Source organism: Cyprinodon tularosa, unplaced genomic scaffold, assembly GCF_016077235.1.
Source record: "Cyprinodon tularosa strain WSP-4 unplaced genomic scaffold, ASM1607723v1 ctg1880, whole genome shotgun sequence".
Taxonomy (NCBI): Eukaryota; Metazoa; Chordata; class Actinopteri; order Cyprinodontiformes; family Cyprinodontidae; genus Cyprinodon; species Cyprinodon tularosa.
In genome coordinates this window covers 1-18650 of record NW_024038664.1, presented here as the reverse complement: position 1 = coordinate 18650, position 18650 = coordinate 1, and the positions used below count along the sequence as shown (strand labels likewise).

General features: G+C 47.4%; 1 protein-coding gene across 1 annotated transcript; it reads right to left on the bottom strand.

Moving 5' to 3' along the window:
- Window positions 1-3263: 3263 nt before the first annotated feature.
- LOC119782078 (cubilin-like) lies at window positions 3264-18614 on the bottom strand (the record flags this gene model as incomplete). The annotated part of the gene is made up of 12 exons (XM_038282860.1): window positions 18458-18614; window positions 17293-17421; window positions 17077-17209; window positions 15368-15567; window positions 14908-15089; window positions 14292-14484; window positions 7878-8075; window positions 7515-7661; window positions 7144-7334; window positions 5728-5896; window positions 4119-4290; window positions 3264-3442 (listed from the first exon to the last, which is right to left on the bottom strand). Coding segments are annotated over exons 1-12 (2050 nt in total), but the record flags the coding sequence as incomplete, so codon positions are not given.
- Window positions 18615-18650: the final 36 nt, after the last annotated feature.

Sequence of the window (18650 nt, the reverse complement as noted above, 5' to 3'; positions counted from 1 at the left end):
AGAATATAGCAGAAAGAAGATAGAGGACAGGGATAGAGGACAGAGGACAGGGATAGAGGACATGGATAGAAGACAGCAGAAAGAAGATAGAGGACAGGGATAGAGGACAAAGGACAGGGATAGAATATAGCAAAAAGAAGATAGAGGACAGGGATAGAATATAGCAGAAAGAAGATAGAGGACAGGCATAGAGGACAGAGGACAGGGATAGAATATAGCAGAAAGAAGATAGAGGACAGGGATAGAGGACAGAGGACAGGGATAGAGGACATGGATAGAAGACAGCAGAAAGAAGATAGAGGACAGGGATAGAGGACAAAGGACAGGGATAGAATATAGCAAAAAGAAGATAGAGGACAGGGATAGAATATAGCAGAAAGAAGATAGAGGACAGGGATAGAGGACAGGGGACAGGGATAGAAGATAGCAGAAAGAAGATAGAGGACAGGGATAGAGGACAGAGGACAGGGATAGAAGATAGCAGAAAGAAGATAGAGGACAGAGGACAGGGATAGAAGATAGCAGAAAGAAGATAAAGGACAGGGATAGAGGACAGAAGATAGAGGACAGGGATGGAGGACAGAAGATAGAGGACAGGGATAGAGGACAGAGGACAGGGATAGAGGACATGGATAGAAGACAGCAGAAAAAAGATAGAGGACAGGGATAGAGGACAGATGACAGGGATAGAGGACAGAGGACAGGGATAGAGGACATGGATAGAAGACAGCAGAAAAAAGATAGAGGACAGGGATAGAGGACAGAGGACAGGGATAGAAGACAGCAGAAAGAAAATAGAGGACATGGATAGAAGACAGCAGAAAAAAGATAGAGGACAGGGATAGAGGACAGAGGACAGGGATAGAAGACAGCAGAAAGAAAATAGAGGACAGGGATAGAGGACAGAGGACAGGGATAGAATATAGCAGAAAGAAGATAGAAGACAGGGATAGAGGACAGAGGACAGGGATAGAAGATAGCAGAAAGAAGATAGAGGACAGGGATAGAGGACAGAGGACAGGGATAGAATATAGCAGAAAGAAGATAGAGGACAGGGATAGAGGACAGAGGACAGGGATAGAATATAGCAGAAAGAAGATAGAGGACAGGGATAGAGGACAGAGGACAGGGATAGAGGACATGGATAGAAGACAGCAGAAAGAGGACAGAGGACAGGGATAGAATATAGCAGAAAGAAGATAGAGGACAGGGATAGAGGACAGAGGACAGGGATAGAATATAGCAGAAAGAAGATAGAGGACAGGGATAGAGGACAGAGGACAGGGATAGAATATAGCAGAAAGAAGATAGATGACAGGGATAGAGGACAGAGGACAGGGATAGAGGACATGGATAGAAGACAGCAGAAAGAAGATAGAGGACAGGGATAGAGGACAGAGGACAGGGATAGAGGACATGGATAGAAGACAGCAGAAAGAGGACAGAGGACAGGGATAGAATATAGCAGAAAGAAGATAGAGGACAGGGATAGAGGACAGAGGACAGGGATAGAATATAGCAGAAAGAAGATAGAGGACAGAGGACAGGGATAGAATATAGCAGAAAGAAGAAAGAGGACAGGGATAGAGGACAGAGGACAGGGATAGAATATAGCAGAAAGAAGATAGAGGACACGGATAGAGGACAGAGGACAGGGATAGAATATAGCAGAAAGAAGATAGAGGACAGGGGACAGGGATAGAAGATAGCAGAAAGAAGATAGAGGACAGGGGACAGGGATAGAATATAGCAGAAAGAAGATAGAGGACAGGGATAGAGGACAGAGGACAGGGATAGAATATAGCAGAAAGAAGATAGAGGACAGGGGACAGGGATAGAAGATAGCAGAAAGAAGATAGAGGACAGGGATAGAGGACAGAGGACAAGAATAGAATATAGCAGAAAGAAGATAGAGGACAGAGGGCAGGGATAGAAGATAGAGGACAGGGATAGAGGACAGAGGACAGGGATAGAATATAGCAGAAAGAAGATAGAGGACAGGGGACAGGGATAGAATATAGCAGAAAGAAGATAGAGGACAGGGATAGAGGACAGAGGACAGGGATAGAGGACAGAGCAGAGGACAGGGATAGAGGACAGGGATAGAGGACAGAGGACAGGGATAGAATATAGCAGAAAGAAGAAAGAGGACAGGGATAGAGGACAGAGGACAGGGATAGAGGACAGGGATAGACTATAGCAGAAAGAAGAAAGAGGACAGGGATAGAGGACAGAGGACAGGGATAGAATATAGCAGAAAGAAGATAGAGGACAGGGATAGAGGACAGAGGACAGGGATAGAGGACAGAGGACAGGGATAGAATATAGCAGAAAGAAGATAGAGGACAGGGATAGAGGACAGGGGATAGAGGACAGAGGATAGGGATAGAGGACAGAGGACAGGGATAGAATATAGCAGAAAGAACAAAGAGGACAGGGATAGAGGACAGGGAAGAGGACATGGATAGAAGACAGCAGAAAGAAGATAGAGGACAGGGATAGAGGACAGAGATAGAGGACAGAGGACAGGGATAGAATATAGCAGAAAGAAGATAGAGGACAGGGATAGAGGACAGAGGACAGGGATAGAGGACAGAGGACAGGGATAGAATATAGCAGAAAGAAGATAGAGGACAGGGATAGAGGACAGGGATAGAGGACAGGGATAGAGGTCATGGACAGAGGACAGGGACAGAAGATAGAGGACATTGAAAGAGGAAAGGGACAGAGGACATTGACCGAGTACAGGGGACAGAAGACATGGACAGACGGCATGGACAGAAGACAGGTGATGTAGATAGAGGACATGAACAGAGGAGTGAGGATAGAGGACATGGACAGGGGAGAGAGAAGTGAGGACAGAGGACAATGGACAAGGAGAGAGGACAGAAGAAAGAGGACATGGAGAGGGGAGAGAAGACATGGATAGAGAACATGGACAGGGGCGGGAGAAGAGAGGACAGAGGACACTGGACAAGGAGATAGGATAGAAGACATAGGACATGGACAGAGTACAGAAGACATGGATAGAGAACATGGACAGGGGTGGGAGAAGGGAGGACAGATGACAATGGACATGGATGCAGGACAGAAGATAGAGGACATGAACAAAGGACAGATGACATGAACAGAGGACAAAGGACATGGATAGTGGTAATGGACAGGGGACGTCTCCTGTCTGCCTCAGTCAGTCTGTTTCTCTCCTGGTTTTTCTCTCTACTGATGGCTGCTCTAACAAAGACATTTCTACGTCATGGTCCCACCTATGGAGTAGCGGGCCTTGAAGCCTTTGTGCGTGACGCTGGTGTCGGTACGGAAGCGCAGCAGCATGGAGGAACCCTTGGAATGTTGGGTGGAGGGTCTGGTGCTGCCACACAGCCGGGAGATCGGGTCCGAGTTCAAAGACGAACCGTCTCTGAGCTCCAGGTAGTCGTAGGAGCAGCTGATGATGAACACAGAACCAAACATCATCAACATAAACAGAACCCTTACCTTATATCAGAACCATCAGTCAACCAGGAACCTGTTCTTAACCAGGAACCTGTTCTGAACCAGGAACCTGTTCTGAACCAGGAACCAGTTCAGAACCAGGAACCAGTTCCGACCCAGGAACCTGTTCTGAACCAGGAACCAGTTCAGAACCAGGAACCAGTTCCGACCCAGGAACCTGTTCTGAACCAGGAACCAGTTCAGAACCAGGAACCAGTTCCGACCCAGGAACCTGTTCTGAACCAGGAATCGGTTCTGAACCAGGAACCAGTTCAGAACCAGGAATCAGTTCCGAACCAGGAACCTGTTCTGAACCAGGAACCAGTTCTGAACCAGGAACCAGTTCCGACCCAGGAACTTGTTCTGAACCAGGAACCTGTTCTGAACCAGGAACCAGTTCAGAACCAGGAATCAGTTCCGAACCAGGAACCTGTTCTGAACCAGGAACCAGTTCTGAACCAGGAACCAGTTCCGACCCAGGAACTTGTTCTGAACCAGGAACCAGTTCTGAACAAGAAACCTGGTGACTTTGGCTGAAATCAAACATCTTCTGATGCCACTGAAATAATGACGGTTATTCAGAGGAGGAAGCAGGAAGTGAAAGGGATCCAGAACCTGAGCAGCGGTACCTGGAGGTGGGCTCGATGTAGAAGTCCTCAAAGTCCACCTGGACAGCTTCTCCGTTGGGGACGGTTATGACCCAGATGCAGTCCACGTTCTGAGGGTAGTTCTCTGGGTAGTTGGGTGAGGTGATGTATCCTGGAGGGTCTTCATCCCTGACCACTATGAAGCCTCCACAGGCTGGGGGGAAATTGAATCTGTTATAACTGGAACCAGGCTTTACGCAGAGCAGAACCAGCCCAGAACCAGAACCTTCTGCTGCTCATCTCTCTGTAAGCTCATCTCTATATGTACTCATTTCTAGGTATGCTAACCTGTATGTATGCTATGCTATGCATCCTCACCCGTATGTATGCTAACCCATGCATGCTAACCCATGCATGCTAACCCATATGTCTGCAAACCTGTATGCATGCTCACCTGTATGTATGTCAACACATGTATCCTCACCCATATTTATGCTAACCCATGAAGGCTGACTCATGCATGCTAACATGTATGTATGCTAACTCATTCATCCTCACCCGTATGTATGCTAACCCATGCATGCTAACCCGTATGCATGCTAACCCATATGTATGCTTACCCATATGTATGCTAACCCATGAATGCTAACCCATGCATACTAACACATGCATGCTAACCCGTATGTATGCTAACCCGTATGTATGCTTACCCGTATGTATGCTAACCCATGAATGCTAACCCATGCATGCTAACCCATGCATGCTAACCCGTATGTATGCTAACCTGTATTTATGCTTACCCGTATGTATACTAACCCATGCATGCTAACATGTATGAATGCTAACCCATGCATGCTAACCTGTATGTATACTTACCCGTATATATACTAACCCATGCATGCTAACCCGTATGTATGCTAACCCGTATGTATGCTAACCCATGAATGCTAACCCATGCATGCTAACCCATGCATGCTAACCCATATGTATGCTAACCTGTATGTACAGTATGCTTACCTGTATGTATACTAACCCATGAATGCTAACTCATGCATGCTAACCCGAATGTATGCTAACCTGTATGTATGCTTACACGTATGTATACTAACCCACAAATGCTAACCCATGCATGCTAACCCATGCATGCTAACCCGTATGTATGCTAACCTGTATTTATGCTTACCCGTATGTATACTAACCCATGCATGCTAACATGTATGAATGCTAACCCATGCATGCTAACCTGTATGTATACTTACCCGTATATATACTAACCCATGCATGCTAACCCGTATGTATGCTAACCCGTATGTATGCTAACCAATGAATGCTAACCCATGCATGCTAAGCCGTATGTATGCTAACCTGTATGTACAGTATGCTTACCTGTATGTATACTAACCCATTAATGCTAACTCATGCATGCTAACCCGAATGTATGCTAACCTGTATGTATGCTTACACGTATGTATACTAACCCATGAATGCTAACTCATGCATGCTAACCTGTATGTATTCTAGTCTAAAACCTAAGAGCTGATCTGGTTAGGTCGAGGCCTCTGAACTTGGGTCTAATTGAGATGTTTCTTCAGAATCAAAGCTGAACGTCAACATTGAGTTATTGTGTCTAAAGAAGAACTGGGGAAGCTACCTTGACTATGTGCCTCAAAGGTCAGTTTGAAGCCAGTGGCCTCGTTGCTGGCATCAGACACAAAGTGAGCATAGAGGTGGTTGTCTGTGGTTTGGAGGATGGGTGGAGGGTTTGCACCACAGATACGTTCATGTAGGAGTGGAGCCGAACCATCTGGGCCATTTCTGAGCTGTGGAAACAAGGAGAAACAGATGTAAAGCCGGGTTGGTCAGCCGCCTGCAGGACTGGAAAAAGATGGCATCTCCTCCTCCCAAAACTACACCAGAGTCTCCACCCAGAGAAATAGCACCAAGTATAAATCCTTTGATTTCACCTTAAAGGAAAATTCCGGTTTTTAACACTTTTAGCCCCTTTTCTGTAGTGTCCAGGATGAAATCGAATGATCGACACCAAAATTTTGACGATTGGTCCTGTCTCGGCTATTTGGCTCATGTAGAATCCCCCCCTGGCTGCTTCAGAATGGCTTCCATAGAGCATGTCTGATAATGTCCTTAAAACAACCTTAAACGTTATTTTTTTAAAATATGCTAATCACCGGGTCGTCAGCGCTGTTCAATGACGTTCCAAAAAAGTTTCGTGAAGAAAAACCGTTCCTGTCTTGTTTTATTTAGCATTTTGTAAATCCCAGAACTATTTTTTCCGATACATCACAACCGCTTATAAACTTCCGCTTCCCGTTCGAATCTGAAGCATTGCACACTCCAGACCACTAGTTGGCGACGGTATCCTCTACCGTCAAACTCAAAGTCCAATATGTCCTCCTCAAGAATCCACCTTTCGTATTCCATTTTCCAAGTTTTTTAAAGTGTTTAACAGAGACGTTAGCACCTCGACGTCGGAGTACACAGAGTGAAGCATAAACACTTGGGCCTTGCGAAAAGACTACAACTAAGCGTAAACAGGCCCCATTTCCGTTTCCGGTGGCGGAGGGATATTGACTATTCCAACAGAACTCAATGGGATTTACAAAATGCTAAATAAAACACTACAGGAACGTTTTTTCTTTACGAAACTTTTTTGGAACGTCATTGAACAGCGCTGACGACCCGGTGAGTAGCATATTTAAAAAAAATAACGTTTAAGGTTGTTTTAAGGACATTATCTGACATGCTCTATGGAAGCCATTCTGAAGCAGCCAGGGGGGGATTCTGCATGAGCCAAATAGCAGAGACAGGACCAATCGTCAAAATTTTGGTGTCGATCATTCGATTTCATCCTGGACACTACAGAAAAGGGGCTAAAAGTGTTAAAAACCGGAATTTTCCTTTAACCCCAGAAAACCTGCAGATTAGAGCTTTGAAAGCCTCTTTCTTTGGCAGAATGAGGTCATTCTCGAGCCGTTTAGTCCAGGATTACATCAGCCTGAATGCATCTCCATCCCCAGCACTAGCCTTGGTCCAGAACCCTCCCTCTTACCTCCAGGTAGTCTCCAGAGCTACATGCGGTGCCGTAGCCGTTAATCTGGAAGGGGCTTTGGAAAACCACGGAGACCCGGAAGCCTGGTGTGACCATGACATGCCAGCTACAGTTCAGACCAGGGGAGTAGTTCTGGGGGTAGTGAGGACTGCTCAGAACCCCCCGGTCCACATGCAGCAAGCCGCCACAACCTGAACAGAACACTGGCATTAGGAATGGCTCAGATAGTGAATGCAACATGCTCTGATGGAGATAATCCAGAGAAAGAACCAGACTAAAAACCCAGATAATATCTGAACAAATGCTTAGAAAGACCAATGTTAAACCACAGCAGCAGCTTAGCATTCACTGAGACAGAGAGAAACAAGAACCTTTGGAGAAGGAGGCGTTGAAGCCTCGGCCGCCGATGCTGCTGTCTGAAGAGAAGTGGATGAACATGGAGTCCCCTGAGGAGTGAATGGAGCCTGGAGGATCCCTGCCACACACACTGGCTAGCACTGGGGACAGACTGGTGGACCCTGCAGACATGCATCAACCAGAGCCATTAGCGCCACAGATGGATGGCCCCATCCAGTACAGCAGAACCAGAGAGGTCATAGTTCAGCCTTTCCTGGGTTCTAGTCAAGAACATACCTGCCAAGGACACGAGTCTGTACTCATGCTCTTGTGAATTGAGAAACGATTGATGTAAATCAAACCAATCTATTTCCTGTCAGTCCTGCTGCTTTGCTCACCGTCTCTGATGATGAGGCTGTCATAGAGGCAGGGTGGGAATCCCTCCACATCCAGAGACAAGATGTTCAGCTCTACGATGGAGTCAGCGGCGCGAATCAGCCACGTACACTCCTGGCTAGGAGGATAGATTTCAGGCCATTCCGGGGAAAAGAGGAAAGCAGGAGCAGAACCGGCCATGAGAAGTCCACCACAGGCACCTGAGGGACACAGACATCAAAGACTTCTTCATAAGACCAACCTGATGAAGAGGAAGCCACCGAACAGGAGTGTGAACCAGATGGGTTCTGGTTCTCTATGGACTGATCTGAAAGGGTTCTGGGTCTCTGTGGACTGATCTGGATGGATTCTGGGTCTCTATGGACTGATCTGGATGGATTCTGGGTCTCTATGGACTGATCTGGATGGATTCTGGGTCTCTATGGACTGATCTAGATGGGTTCTGGTTCGTCATGGTCTGATCTGGATGGTTTCTGTGTCTCTATGGACTGATCTGATTAGGTTATGGGTCTATATGGTCTGATCAGGATGGGTTTTGGATGGGTTGTGGGTCTCTATGGTTTGATCTAATTGGGTTCTGGGTCTTCATGGTCTGATCTGGATGGGTTCTCGATGGGTTATGGGTCTCTATGCTCTGATCTGGATGGGTTCTGTGTCTCTATGGTCTGATCTGGATGGGTTCTGGGTCTCTATGGTCTGATCTGGATGGGTTCTGGATTAGTTCTGGGTCTCTATAGTCTGATTTGGATGGGTTCTGGGTCTCTGTGGACTGATCTGGTTGGGTTCTGGTTCTTCATGGTCTGATCTGGATGGTTTCTGGGTCTCTATGGACTGATCTGGATGGGTTCTGGATGGGTTCTTGGTCTCTATGATATGATCTGGATGGGTTCTGCATGGGTTCTGGGTCTCTATGGTCTGATCTGTTTGGGTTCTGGGTCTCTATGGTCTGATCTGGATGGGTTCTGGATGGGTTGTGGGTCTCTATGATCTGATCTGGTTGGGTTCTGGATGGGTTGTGGGTCTCTATGGTCTGATCCGAATGGATTCTGGGTCTCTATGGTCTGATCTGGATGTGTTCTGGGTTTCTATGGTTTAATCTGGATGGGTTCTGGGTCTTCATTGTCTGATCTGGATGGTTTCTGGGCCTCTATGGACTGATCTGGATGGGTTCTGGATGGGTTCTGGGTCTCTATGGTCTGATCTGTTTGGGTTCTGGGTCTCTGTGGTCTGATCTGGTTGGGTTCTGGATGGGTTGTGGGTCTCTATGGTCTGATCTGGATGGGTTCTGGATGGGTTCTGGGTCTCTATAGTCTGATCTGGATGGGTTCTGGGTCTCTATGGTCTGATCTGGTTGGGTTCTGGTTCTTCATGGTCTGATCTGGATGGTTTCTGGGTCTCGATGGACTAATCTTGATGGGTTGTGGGTCTCTATGATCTGATCTGGATGGGTTCTGGGTCTCTATAGTCTGATCTGGATGGGTTGTGGGTCTCTATGGTCTGATCTGGATGGGTTCTGGATGGGTTCTGGGTCTCTATAGTCTGATCTGGATGGGTTGTGGGTCTCTATGATCTGATCTGGATGGGTTCTGGTTGGGTTGTGGGTCTCTATGGTCTGATCTGGATGGGTTCTGGATGGGTTCTGGGTCTCTATAGTCTGATCTGGATGGGTTGTGGGTCTCTATGGTCTGATCTGGATGGGTTCGGGATGGGTTCTGGGTCTCTATAGTCTGATCTGGATGGGTTGTGGGTCTCTATGATCTGATCTGGATGGGTTCTGGTTGGGTTGTGGGTCTCTATGGTCTGATCTGGATGGGTTCTGGATGGGTTCTGGGTCTCTATAGTCTGATCTGGATGGGTTCTGGGTCTCTATGGTCTGATCTGGTTGGGTTCTGGTTTTTCATGGTCTGATCTGGATGGTTTCTGGGTCTCTATGAACTGATCTGGATGGGTTCTGGATGGGTTCTGGGTCTCTATGGACTGATCTGGATGGGTTCTTGGTCTCTATGATATGATCTGGATGGGTTCTGGATGGGTTCTGGGTCTCTATGGTCTGATCTGTTTGGGTTCTGGGTCTCTATGGTCTGATCTGGATGGGTTCTGGATGGGTTGTGGGTCTCTATGATCTGATCTGGATGGGTTCTGGATGGATTGTGGGTCTCTATGGTCTGATCTGATTGGGTTGTGGGTCTCTATGGTCTGATCTGGATGGATTCTGGGTCTCTATGGTCTGACCTGAATGGGTTCTGGATGGGTCCTGGGTCTCTATGGTCTGCTGATGTGGTGGTTCTGGTTGTTTCATGGTTTGATCTGGAGGTTTCTATGTCTCTATGGTCTGATCTGGATGGTTCTGGGTCTCTATGGACTGATCTGATGGGTTCTGGTTCGTCATGGTCTGATCTGGATGGTTTCTTTGTCTGTCGGATGATCTGGATGGGTTCTGGGTCTCTATGGTCTGATCTGATAGGTTATGGTCTCTATGGTCTGATTGGATGGGTTTGGATGGGTTGTGGTCTATTGTTTAAGATTTCTGGGCTCCATGGTCTGATCTGGATGGGTTCTCGATGGGTTTGGGTCTCTATGGTCTGATCTGTGGATTCTGGTCTTATGGTCTGATCTGGATGGGTTCTGGATGGGTTCTGGTCTCTATGATTGATCTGGATGGGTTCTGGATAGTTCGGGTCTCTATAGTCTGATCTGGATGGGTTCTGGGTCTCTTGGACTGATCTGGGTGGGTTCTGGTCTCTGGTGATCTGGATGGTTTCTGTCTCTATGGATGATCTGGATGGGTTCGGGTCTTATGGTCTGATCTGGATGGGTTCTGAGGGCTCTATGGACTGATTGGGTGGGTTCTGGTTGTTCATGGTTTGATCTGGATAGTTTCTGGTCTCTATGGTCTGATCTGGATGGATTCTGGCTCTTCTATGGACTGATCTAGATGGGTTCTGGTTCGTCCATGGTCTGATCTGGATGGTTTTTTGTCTGTACAGACTGACTGGATGGTTCTGGGTCTCTATGGTCTGATCTGATTAGGTTTGGGTCTCTATGGTCTGATCTGGATGGGTTTGGATGGGTTGTGGGTCTCTATGGTTGATCTGAATTGATGTTCTGGGTCTCCATGGTCTGATCTGGATGGGTTCTCGATGGGTTTGGGTCTCTATGGTCTGATCTGGATGGATTCTGGGTCTCTATGGTCTGACCTGAATGGGTTCTGGATGGGTCCTGGGTCTCTATGGTCTGATCTGGATGTGTTCTGGGTTTCTATGGTTTAATCTAGATGGGTTCTGGGTCTTCATGGTCTGATCTGGATGGGTTCTGGTTTGTAATGGTCTGATCTGGATGGTTTCTCTGTCTCTATGGATTGATCTGGATGGGTTCCGGGTCTTCATGGTCTGATCTGGATGGGTTCTGAGTCTCTATGGACTGATGTGGGTGGGTTCTGGTTGTTCATGGTTTGATCTGGATGGTTTCTATGTCTCTATGGTCTGATCTGGATGGATTCTGGGTCTCTATGGACTGATCTAGATGGGTTCTGGTTCGTCATGGTCTGATCTGGATGGTTTCTTTGTCTGTACGGACTGATCTGGATGGGTTCTGGGTCTCTATGGTCTGATCTGATTAGGTTATGGGTCTCTATGGTCTGATCTGGATGGGTTTTGGATGGGTTGTGGGTCTCTATGGTTTGATCTAATTGAGTTCTGGGTCTCCATGGTCTGATCTGGATGGGTTCTCGATGGGTTCTGGGTCTCTATGGTCTGATCTGGATGGATTCTGTGTCTCTATGGTCTGATCTGGATGGGTTCTGGATGGGTTCTGTGTCTCTATGATCTGATCTGGATGGGTTCTGGATTAGTTCTGGGTCTCTATAGTCTGATCTGGATGGGTTCTGGGTCTCTGTGGACTGATCTGGGTGGGTTCTGGTTCTTCATGGTCTGATCTGGATGGTTTCTCTGTCTCTATGGATTGATCTGGATGGGTTCTGGGTCTTCATGGTCTGATCTGGATGGGTTCTGAGTCTCTATGGACTGATGTGGGTGGGTTCTGGTTGTTCATGGTTTGATCTGGATAGTTTCTGTGTCTCTATGGTCTGATCTGGATGGATTCTGGCTCTCTATGGACTGATCTAGATGGGTTCTGGTTCGTCATGGTCTGATCTGGATGGTTTCTTTGTCTGTACAGACTGATCTGGATGGGTTCTGGGTCTCTATGGTCTGATCTGATTAGGTTATGGGTCTCTATGGTCTGATCTGGATGGGTTTTGGATGGGTTGTGGGTCTCTATGGTTTGATCTAATTGAGTTCTGGGTCTCCATGGTCTGATCTGGATGGGTTCTCGATGGGTTCTGGGTCTCTATGGTCTGATCTGGATGGATTCTGTGTCTCTATGGTCTGATCTGGATGGGTTCTGGATGGGTTCTGTGTCTCTATGATCTGATCTGGATGGGTTCTGGATTAGTTCTGGGTCTCTATAGTCTGATCTGGATGGGTTCTGGGTCTCTGTGGACTGATCTGGGTGGGTTCTGGTTCTTCATGGTCTGATCTGGATGGTTTCTGGGTCTCTATGGACTGATCTGGATGGGTTCTGGATGGGTTCTGGGTCTCTATGGTCTGATCTGCTTGGGTTCTGGGTCTCTGTGGTCTAATCTGGATGGGTTCTGGATGGGTTGTGGGTCTCTATGATCTGATCTGGATGGGTTCTGGATGGGTTGTGGGTCTCTATGGTCTGATCTGGATGGGTTCTGGATTAGTTCTGGGTCTCTATAGTCTGATCTGGATGGGTTCTGGGTCTCTGTGGACTGATCTGGTTGGGTTCTGGTTCTTCATGGTCTGATCTGGATGGTTTCTGGGTCTCTATGGACTGATCTGGATGGGTTCTTGTTCTCTATGATATGATCTGGATGGGTTCTGCATGGGTTCTGGGTCTCTATGGTCTGATCTGTTTGGGTTCTGGGTCTCTATGGTCTGATCTGGTTCGGTTCTGGATGGGTTGTGGGTCTCTATGGTCTGATCTGATTGGGTTGTGGGTCTCTATGGTCTGATCTGATTGGGTTGTGGGTCTCTATGGTCTGATCCGAATGGATTCTGGGTCTCTATGGTCTGATCTGGATGTGTTCTGGGTTTCTATGGTTTAATCTGGATGGGTTCTGGGTCTTCATGGTCTGATCTGGATTGGTTCTGGTTGTTAATGGTCTGATCTGGATGGTTTCTCTGTCTCTATGGATTGATCTGGATGGGTTCTGGGTCTTCATGGTCTGATCTGGATGGGTTCTGAGTCTCTATGGATTGATGTGGATGGGTTCTGGTTGTTCATGGTCTGATCTGGATGGTTTCTGTGTCTCTATGGTCTGATCTGGATGGATTCTGGCTCTCTATGGTCTGGGTCTGATCTGCATGGGTTCTGGGTCTCTATGGTTTAATCTGGATGGGTGCTGGGTCTTCATGGTCTGATCTGGATGGGTTCTGGTTGTTAATGGTCTGATCTGGATGGTTTCTGTGTCTCTATGGATTGATCTGGATGGGTTCTGGGTCTCTATGGTCTGATCAGGATGGGTTCTGGATGGGTTCTGGGTCTCTATGGGCTGATCTGGATGGGTTCCGGGTCTTCATGGTCTGATCTGGATGGGTTCTGGTTGTTAATGGTCTGATCTGGATGGTTTCTGTGTCTCTATGGATTGATGTGGATGGGTTCTGGGTCTCTATGGATTGATCTGGATGGGTTCTGGGTCTCTATGGTCTGATCTGGATGGTTTCTGGATGGGTTCTGGGTCTCTATGGGCTGATCTGGATGGGTTCCGGGTCTTCATGGTCTGATCTGGATGGGTTCTGGTTGTTAATGGTCTGATCTGGATGGGTTCTGAGTCTCTATGGACTGATGTGGGTGGGTTCTGGTTGTTCGTGGTCTGATCTGGATGGTTTCTGTGTCTCTATGGACTGATTTGGATGGGTTCTGGATGGGTTGTGGGTCTCTATGGTCTGATCTGGATGGGTTGTGGGTCTCTATGGTCTGATCTTGATGGGTTCTGGGTCTCTATGGTCTGATCTGGATGGGTTCTGGTTCTTCATGGTCCGATCTGGATAGGTTTTGGTTCTCTATGGTCTGGTCTGGATGGGTTCTGGTCCTGTTTCTCTTGGTTTTAGTGTTTAATTTGTTTAACTGATACCAGTTAAAGATGGAGTTTCATGGAGTGCTGTTACTATCTATGGTCTGGAAGTGATGATAATAGGCAGAGAGCATAAGGGGTCGGACATGTTGAGAGACTACATGTCTCCTTAAAACTAAAGTTGCCTTTAAATCAGAGTAAAGTCAACATTCAGACTTAAGTGGCTTAAACCAGTCTGGCTCCCAGTCAACAAGCAACCACATTACAGTAACTGGTTTCAGCAGGAAACAGAAACGTTCAGGAGATGGTGAAGCCTGACCTGGTGGGATAGTGGGTGGTGGTCCAGAGTCCTGCACAGCCGTCCACTCCAGAAGGAAGCCTTTTCCTGCTATGAAGGAATCGGACTGGAAGTGCAGAGTCACGGTGCTTCCTGAGCTCCTCACTGGATCGGGCCGGTTCAGACCACAGAATCTCCCGAGAGGGAAGGAGTAAACATCTGGGCCATCAAATATCTGGAGAGAAAGGAGAGCCGCTGATGGTACTCCACCAAAACTGCTCCTCTAGTCCGACTCAGAAGCTCCGCTAAACTATTCAGCTCTAATTCCAAAATGTTGGAACACATAACGTCCAACTGTGCTGATTAAAGAGGTTAGAGGTCGTTCCAGAAGCATCTACTAGGAGGACCAACCTGAGGCAACAGTAACCCTGGGTCAGAGACCTCTGAAAGCATCAGTCTATTATCTCCATCTAGATGGTGATAAGATACAATTCCATAAGATTTGTATTCCAATCAGGACTTCCTCCTATTGGAGGAAGTCCTGATTGACTGTAAATCTAACAGACCTATCAGCCGGTCAGTCTGACTGCATTGATTCACTTTCGATCAATCTAGATGAAGATAATCTGCTTCCATCAAAGACCAGCAGCCGTCTTACCTTCAGCTTGTCATAGTAGCAGTTATAGAGGTCCTCTATATCCATGTCCAGGAAGCGGATCTGGACGTAGTTGTCTCCCTCCACCGTTATGGTCCATCGATAATCGGCATCATTAGGATAATTCCTGGGATACAGCGGAGACGCAACCTGACCCGATTCCCCGATCAAATCAACGCCACACACTGAGAAATCGCCACAGGTTCAACCGTTAGCTCTGCTGGTTGGGCCACTCTATCACCAATTAACATTAGAGTTAGCATTTTTAGCTAATTGGCTAAAGGTCTAGTCGTTCTTTGTAGAACATCATCAACTACATGAAGAACATTGAAATCAAAAACTAAGAACTTTTTGATCAGAACATCTAATCTCCTTCCCTAGATTCATGGGAAGAGTCTATAGATATTCTATAGACAGAGTCGCCTTCCCTCTAAGGAGCAGAGCTTGGACGTAGAGCACTCACCATGTGAGAAAGTGGCTCTGAAGCCGGCCCCGCTCACTGACTCATCTGAGACGAACTTCACCCACAGGATGTGAGCGCTCACAGAGGTGTAGTTGGAGGGAAGCTCCGCCCCACAGAACCGACCAACAACAGGTCCAGAAGAGTTTGCTTCTCTGATTTCCAGGTAGTCGTTCTGACAGCTTCCCTGAAGGTGAAACATACTGAAGAACAGCTGCTGTTAGGATTCTGAAATGTCTAAAAACTGATGATCATAAAAACATCAGAGTTCGACTCCTTAATGTTCCAGGTGTTCAGATCATCTTCACCGTTGTCAAACTGATCCAAAGGGTTGACTGTGGAGCACATGGCGGACATGCTGCTCATGCTGCCAACATGTCCAGGCCAATGTTAAGCCAGACTGGGAGGGACTGGTATGAACACGACAGGAAATCCCTCCATTTTCCTGCGTTTTATTGTCATTATTCTGCATTTAAACGTCCCTGTGGGCAGCAGTGGGCTGCCATTGTGCGGTGCCCAGGGAGCAGTGCAGGGTTAAGGGTCTTGCTCAGGAGTGGCAGTCTGTGGGAGTGGGGCTTGAACTCCCCACTTGAATTCCAATCTCTATGTCCTAACCACTAGACCACCACTCACCAAAGCAGGCATTAGTGAAGGGTCTTTCCTAAGGACCCACCCTGGCAGCTCATCCCCTCCAGCTGAGAGACAAAGCCAGGCTTCCTGTTTGCAGGACGGGGGACAGACCACTTTGAGCTAGCCAGCCGCTAATGCAGGCTTATGCTTCTCCCTCCATCTGCTGTCCTTTGTTAACTTTATGTTTGTTAAAAAAAGGTTCATCTTGGTTTAAAATGATACTAGTCTAACGTTGGTTATCATCCATCCATCTTCTTCCTCTTATCCGGGGTCGGGTTGCAGGGGTAGCAGCTTCCGTAGGGAGGCCCAGACGTCCCTCTCTCCAGCTACTTGGTCCAGCTCCTCCAGGGGAATCCCAAGGCGCTCTCAGGCCAGCAGAGAAACATAGTCCCTCCAGCGTGTCCTGGGTCTCCCCCTGGGTCTCCTCCTGGTGGGACGTGCCTGGAACACCTCACCAGGGAGACGTCCAGGAAGCATCCTGACCAGATGCCAGAGCCACCTCAACCGGCTCCTCTTGATGTGGAGGAGCAGCGGCTCTACTCTGAGTCCTCCTCGGATGACTGAGCTCCTCCCCCATCTCTAAGGGAGAGCCCAGACACACTATGGGGAAAACTCATTTCATCCGATTGGAGCCAGGATCTCGTTCTTCCGGTCATGACCCAAAGCTCATGACCATAGATGAGGGTAGGAACGTAGATCAACCGCTAAATTCAGAGCTTTGCTTTTTGGCTCTCTCTTCACCACAACAGACCGGTACAGCACACACTTCACACCAATCCGCCTATCGACCTCCCGCTCCATCTTCCCCTCATTCCTGAACAAAAGACCTCAAGATACTTAAACGCCTCCACTAGGGGCAGTTGTTTATCAGTCAATCATTATGATTGATCCGCACCCAATCAGGGATCAGCTAGAGACTGCTCATGTTTCTAATCAACTTTCTACATTTGATTAAAAATGAGCTTTTAGCCTGTAATTGAGATGAAGCAGGCATTCAGAGAGGATGCCTATTATCCAAACCATCCCTGTGGATGAAGGCGAGCCATGGGTCCTGCAGACTAGAAGAAGGCCGGCGGACTCACAGGAAGGAGAGCTGGATACGGTTCCCTGGTGAGCTCCTCAGGGTCCAAACACATTCCATGTTTGGAGGATAGGCGTCTGGATAGTTGGGGCTGTTAAAGGCCCCGCTCTGCATCACCAGATCGCCGCCACAACCTGAGCAGGTAGAGAGCAGGATTAAACATGGCTGCAGCGTCACTCAGCGCCAATGAGGGCTGGTTAACGGCGTTGGACCGTACTGGAGGTGGAGGCAGAGTAGACCGCCCTGAATCCTCTCCTGGACACTGAGTGATCAGAGATGAAGTTTACCACCAGAGAGTTGCTGAAGGACGTAACAGGATGGGGTATTTCATCGCCGCAGTATCGCCCTGCCGACAGCAACAATAGCAACGCATGAAGCTTCACAAAGGTTCACATACTTTTAAACAGCAAACTAAACAGACTGTATAGAAATTAATGTTAAATGTTTTACTGCCTGAATTCATCTCAGGGTGGATCAGTCTTTAAATTCAACCTCTTTATACCCAGAATAATTAGATAGTTTATTGAATTAAATGCTTGTAATTAGTGCTTCCTTTAAACCATACAGGAAGTACTGAAATGATGATGTCATTGGTCTCCACCAGTGGGGGCAGAGCTGGGGATCATGGTGGCCCTCCTACTCGGTCTGCAGCCATAGTCATCCAGTTTGATGACAGTTGGGGAAACCTGAGCAGCTAATGATGTTTAAAACATTCAGGACCTGCAGAACTTCAAAGGATTCCCCGTTTTATGGGTTTTATGATCTCTAAGCCCAAATCATGGAAAGATGAACAGAAAATACTTAAAATCATCGAAATGGTGGATCCTGAACCTAGAATGGTTTGAATTTTGGTATCAAGCAAATGAAACAACTTTCCATGAAATTCCAATGTTTTGGACCGGTCTGTCCACGCGACTGAACCAGGCTAATCCTCCTTTAGTGCGGTCTATAGAAATGATGGTTGGTCTATTCAAAGGATGGAGAGAACAAGCTTCCTGAGCCTGATCAGGCCATCAGAGAGAAACTGCTAGCAGATAGCATGAGGCTTAGAGGGCTAACCATGCACTTAACTCAGTAAACAGATGGTCTCAGATGTAAACAACATGGACATAAACAGAGTTCCAAACATAGAATGGATCTGATCTTAGTACATCGCAGTTTTACGAAGGGTTAATGAAAATAGAGTTAATGTGTTGGAGTGGCCATCTAAAGGTCGTGATGTTAACTCAGCATAAACCATCCGGTAACACGGATCAGCCAGGAGGAGAGGCCAAAAACACCATGACAGCAAACGACTGTGAGGATCTACTGGAAGGAAATCCAGAGGCTAAGATTCGGTTCAGGATGTTTGGTTCTACCAAAGCTGCCATAACTGTACCCACCGATAGAAGGCGCCTGGTAGTTGTCTCCATCAAGAATTTCCACGGCATCATGTGAGCAGTTGGAATTTAGCATCTCCAGCTCGAAGTCAGTGAAGGACAGGGTGACATGGTTGACTAGCCAGAGAGTGAGAGTCAGAGGGTCACTGATCAGCTCCATTATAGGAAACACTGGACGCTGGAAGGCTGCAGCTTA